Source organism: Quercus robur, chromosome 3 (genome assembly GCF_932294415.1).
Source record: "Quercus robur chromosome 3, dhQueRobu3.1, whole genome shotgun sequence".
In the NCBI taxonomy this organism is placed as follows: Eukaryota; Viridiplantae; Streptophyta; class Magnoliopsida; order Fagales; family Fagaceae; genus Quercus; species Quercus robur.
The window spans coordinates 9,486,737-9,491,950 of NC_065536.1; the positions used below are offsets into that span (position 1 = coordinate 9,486,737).

The 5,214-nt window shown below is 36.2% G+C and overlaps 1 protein-coding gene across 1 annotated transcript; it reads right to left on the reverse strand.

Annotated features, from left to right (window-relative positions):
* Positions 1–1,086: 1,086 nt before the first annotated feature.
* LOC126719206 (uncharacterized) lies at positions 1,087–4,793 on the reverse strand. The gene is made up of 4 exons (XM_050421786.1): positions 4,774–4,793; positions 3,426–3,758; positions 1,225–2,720; positions 1,087–1,115 (listed from the first exon to the last, which is right to left on the reverse strand). Exons 1-4 carry the CDS (start codon positions 4,791–4,793, stop codon positions 1,087–1,089), a joined length of 1,878 nt encoding a protein of 625 aa, XP_050277743.1.
* Positions 4,794–5,214: the final 421 nt, after the last annotated feature.

The following is a 5,214-nucleotide window of genomic DNA, read 5'->3' on the forward strand; positions in this document are numbered from 1 at the left end:
TTCATCTTCAACATGAATAGGATGATTTTTATCTCTAAATCCGGGAGGAGCATCATCTTCATCACCAAATGATTCCAAATTAATGTCATCATCATCATCCTCAATCACTTCATTGTCCATATCTATACAAATTCCAAAACCAAAGAACAATATCATTTCTCATAAATAATAAATAGTCTAATTAAAATATGTATCTAAGCAAAGAATTGTTATAAACTAACCTCTTTGTACATGGCTAGAAGACCCTTCTTCAATTGGATAGGCTCCCTCTTCATATAATGCATTTTCTATCTCCTCATGATCAAGAAATGGAGGTTCCTCATCTTCCACTACCCAAAATTCAGTTTTATCGATACTTGCATAGTCAATAGGATCAAAATTGAACTTCTTCCTTTTGACTCTATATCATGAGATGAACATAATTAATAATTTATTTAGTAACCAAATCACTTATATTTAACAATCACAAAGAACCCACTTGACCAAATCAATGAATCACTCATATTTCCCCACAAAAACATTGAAACAAAGAAACTATATAATATATACCTTTCTTTCAATCAGTAGTTATAATGAACAAACACAAGATCATTAAGTCGATGATGCTCCAATCTATTTCTTCTTTTGGTATGTATTTGTTCAAAAGCACTCCAATTCCGCTCACATCCCGAAGAGGCAGCTGTTTGGCTAAGGATCCGAATTGCAAACTTTTGTAAGGTTGGAGCACAAGATCCAAACAACTTCCACCACTCATCTAAGTTCCATATAAAACACAAAACAATAATACAATGAATCAATAAACACAACAATACTTATCCCAAAAATATAAAAAAGAGTTATAACCTTTAAAACATATTTTTATTTTATTATTAGTTAAAGTAAACATTATCTTACCCGGCTGAGATGTCTTGGCTGATTCTTGAGCAAGTTGGCTTCCAAAAGTTTGTTCACGCTCTCGAAATAGCCTTAATTCCTCCACCAACTTCAACCGACCAACTGAAACTTTTGATTCAATAACATCTGCCACAGCAGATTGTGTCTCTAGCCTCTTATTAAGAGTGGATGTGTCATATTGGAATGCAGGATTCAACCAATAAGCAGCAGCATGAATATATCTATAGAATTGATTATCCCAACGATCCTTAATAATATTAACATAAGGCTCCCATAGTCTCTTCTTGTCCTTGAAATTTTTTTTAATTCCATCAATTACTCTATACATGCCATCATATACATAACCCATAGCTGGTTTTTCATCAGAATCAACAATGCGTAATAAACGAATCAATGGTGACATAATATGCACAATTACATGACAATCATTCCAAAATTGATTATCAAGAATGATTTTCACCACTGCCTTTGCTTTCTTATCTTTTGCATATTTTGATTCAACATAAAATTTGCTAGTCACCAATGCTTGTAAGTCATGCTTATGTTCCTTAAGACTCCCTAAAGCAATGAAAGTAGTAGCAAACCTAGTTGGCCCTGGACGCACAATTTCTGTCCAATTTTTTCTAGTCCTCAACCAAGCTTGCAAAGCCACATGGTTATAGATGAACACAGTGATCTTGGATGCACGCTTTGCAAGTTTAGCTACATGATCCATCTTCCCAATCTCTTTAAAAATTAGGTTTAGGCAATGTGCTGCACAAGGTGACCAACTAATGTTCCTATATTTTCCACACAAAATTCTTCCAGCAGCTACATAATTTGCAGCATTGTCAGTGACCAAATGTACTATATTTGCAGGACCGACCCAATTAACAATTTCATCAAACAAGTTACTTAGAGTAATAGCATCCTTAACCAAGTCAGAAGCATCAATAGAACGTATAAAAATAATACCTTTAGGACAATAGACAAGAATATTAATCAATGTTCTATGCCTAGTATCAGTCCACCCATCAGCCATTATTGTACAACCAGTATCAGCCCAATATGAACGATGAGAATCAACAATCAATTGAACTTCTCTTTTTGCTTCTCTCAACAAAGGCACTTGAAGGGCATGATAATTTGGACCTCTATATCCAGGACCATAAGAAGCTACAGCATTGAGCATAGGTTGATAATAACTAGAATTCACAGCATTAATTGGAATGCAAGCATCATACATCCATCTAGCTACAGCCATATCAACCCTCCGCTTCTTTTCTTTGCCAGCAAGCACACTTTTAATAGAAGGTTGAGCTCCCGGTGTTGTCCTAGGAGCGAAGTAATTATCAATGTCACCAACCTTTCTCTTGCCAAGATTGGATCTTGGTGGAAAATTACTAGGACTACTTCTATTTCCCCTACCTAACCCCCTACCTCTAGGAGTAATTTCTTGGACATCTTCAAATTCTGGTGAATCCTCTAATGGCGAATAATTAGATGCTTCTTGATCCTTTTTGGTTTGTTCTTTAGATTTTGAAATTTCCTTCAAATTCTCAACCATTTGGAACCTAACATCATAAGGTACACCCATACATGGAGCCACATCACCTTTAATTCCAGCTAGATGCCTTTTCATTCGATTAATGCCCCCTCCTTTATAAGTTTTCCCACAATGTATACATCTATAACTACTTATTCCGTTTTTCAACTCTTCAGTTACATGATCCCATGCAGGATCACATTTTGCCCTCACAGATGAAGAATTAGCATTAGACCCGGTTGTAGAAGCACGTTCATTAGATGGCACAGAGGCAGATTCCATTTCACTCAACAATTTCAGACTGTAAACAATATTTCACAAACAATAATATGCTGTAAATCAAATCCACAACATACTCAGTAAAATACAAATACACAGTAAACAATATTTCACAAACAATAATTCTCTGTAAATCAAATCCACATCATTGATCATACACAAAATCCATAACACACTCTGTAAAATACTCTGTAATTTATATTTCACAAATAGTAATACTCTGTAAATCAAATCCACAACATACTCTGTAAACTAATAATTGAAAGATAGAAGTAACCACTTACCAGTGAAGTCACAGAACAGAGAACCTAAGATGAAGCTGAGAACTTGAATGGAGAATCTGAGATGAAGCTGAGAGAAATGAAAAAAAAAAAAAAAAAAAAACCGAGAAAAGAAAATTATCAAAATCAAAATCAAGTAATCAAAAAATCAAGTAATAATTGAAAGATAGAAATAGAAGTTACCACTTAGGCACTTACCCAGTGAAGTGAAGGAATGGAGAACCTGAGATGACCGAGAGAAATGAAAAAAAAAAAACAGAACCGAGAAAAGAAAATTATCAAAATCAAAATCAAGTAATCAAAATCAAGTAATAAAATCAAAAGAAAAGAATGTTACCTTACCTGATGAAGCCGAGAAGTAGAAAGCAGAGCACTTTAGAGGGCGAGACCGAGAACCCGTAAGGATGAGAAGGAAAAAACCCAAAAAGAAAAAAAAAACCCAGTACTTCAAACCCGTGAGCTTGAGTGAGGCGGAGAGGAAGAAAAATGTTTGAGGCGGAGAGGGCGAGGCAGAGAGGAAGAGACTAGAGAGTGTGAGCGGCGAGTTACAGAGGTAGAGAGAGTGAGGCGGAGAGGGCGAGGCAGAGAAGGCGAGGCAGAGTGTGAGGCGAGGTACAGAGACAGTGAGGCGGAGAGGGCGAGCGGCGACTGGCGAGGCAGTGAGGCGGAGAGAGTGAGGCGGAGAGGGCGAGCTCTGAGCGGCGAGGCAGAGAGGCTGTGAGCGGTGAGGAAGAGAGGCTGTGAGCTTGGGTGAGGCGGAGATATTGAGATTGGAGAGTCTGAGTTTGAGATGGTGAAAAATGAAAATGACAAACACAAAATGAGAGTGAGCTTTAGGGTTAGGAATTAGGATCCCAGCCTAAAACGACGTAGTTTTGTTGTTTTAGGCTAAAACAACAAAACTACGTCGTTTTAGGCTGGGAAAGGACAAAAAAATAAGTAACCGGTTTAACCGTGCCGGTTCCCGGTTTTCCGGTTGAACCGGCCGATTTTTACTGTTTCACGGTTTTTACATTATTTCCGGTTTTTTAACATAACCGGACCGGATTGAAGGCCGGTTCCCGGTTGAACCGGTCGGACCGGCCGGTCCGGTCCGGTTTTTAAAACTATGGTTCTGACTGCTCAAGTGCTAACATGCAGCCTTGTGTAAACTTGAAATTCTTATTCGACGTTTGTGGAAATTAAGAGGGTCCCTTTTCAGTCAGCTATGATTAGTGGAGAGTGATATTGGTGCCTTGTGTTCCATTTAGGTATAGCTGGGATTCATGTAAAGCAGGTGAATTACCTGAAGGAGTGTATTGTAAATTATATTTCTGTGCATTAGTAACAGTGTATTTGTTGTTGTATCAAAATCAATTGTTAGTCAAAATCATAAGTTGATGGAATTTATTGTCCTTATGTCAATTAAAATTACATTATTTCACTTTTATTTTTGTCATTCCTGTTTGGGATTGAGTTTTATGCCTCCTTTGTTATATAATGTTGTGAAGTGCTACTTATCTTTGTGGCATGAATATTTTCCAGCAGACGTTGCCGCATGAATATTTTGCAGCAAAAGATACAGATGAATAACAACTTGGATAACCAAGTTGGAGTGGTTCCTTTATGTCATTGTGATGCAGATGATAATTAGCTTGTAACAAACATTGTTTTTAAGGATGAGATTTGAATAATAAAGCATTTAGATTATTTCCAAAATTCTCCCCTCCATGTCTAGTACAAATTCTTGTAACTTCAAAATACATATGCAATGTGAATTTGTAAATTCTTGGATTTGGTTATCAGGTTAATTACAGGGTAATTCCCTTGGTCATGACTATGAAGCAATACCATTAACCATAAAAACACAATTCTCACATTTACTTTCTATACCATACTGGGGAAAAAAAATCATGGAATTCAACAAATCTTCTAAATGAATTTGAAGGTTATTACATTAGAATTGGACAATTCCACATCAAAAAAGTGTTATCATAATATGCACTTCCTCCAAATGCTTCCAAAAGTTACAAGAGACTAAAATAAAACGAGACATTCTTTTAGCTCAAAAATCATATACATCACAAAAATAAGTGTTCTCATGACAATTTTTTTTATGGGCACCTTGCAATTCTAGTTTCAAAGTAGAGAACAACTATAATAATAAGTTTTGCTTGTCTTTAACTATAATACAAAATACCTTATGAACTCTCTTACTTAGTTCATAGTAGCCATTGCCCATGTCTTACTTTTGTA

Bases quoted from the DNA above. Each gene is read 5' to 3' on its own strand.
- LOC126719206 (XM_050421786.1), bottom strand. From the start codon at position 4,793: ATGACCAAGGGAATTACCCT. The intron at 3,759-4,773 runs GTAATTAACCTG...TCTCAAACTCAG, and splicing joins ATGACCAAGGGAATTACCCT to ACTCTCCAATCTCAATATCT. The intron at 1,116-1,224 runs GCATGTATAGAG...TCAATTCTATAG, and splicing joins TATGGGTTATGTATATGATG to ATATATTCATGCTGCTGCTT.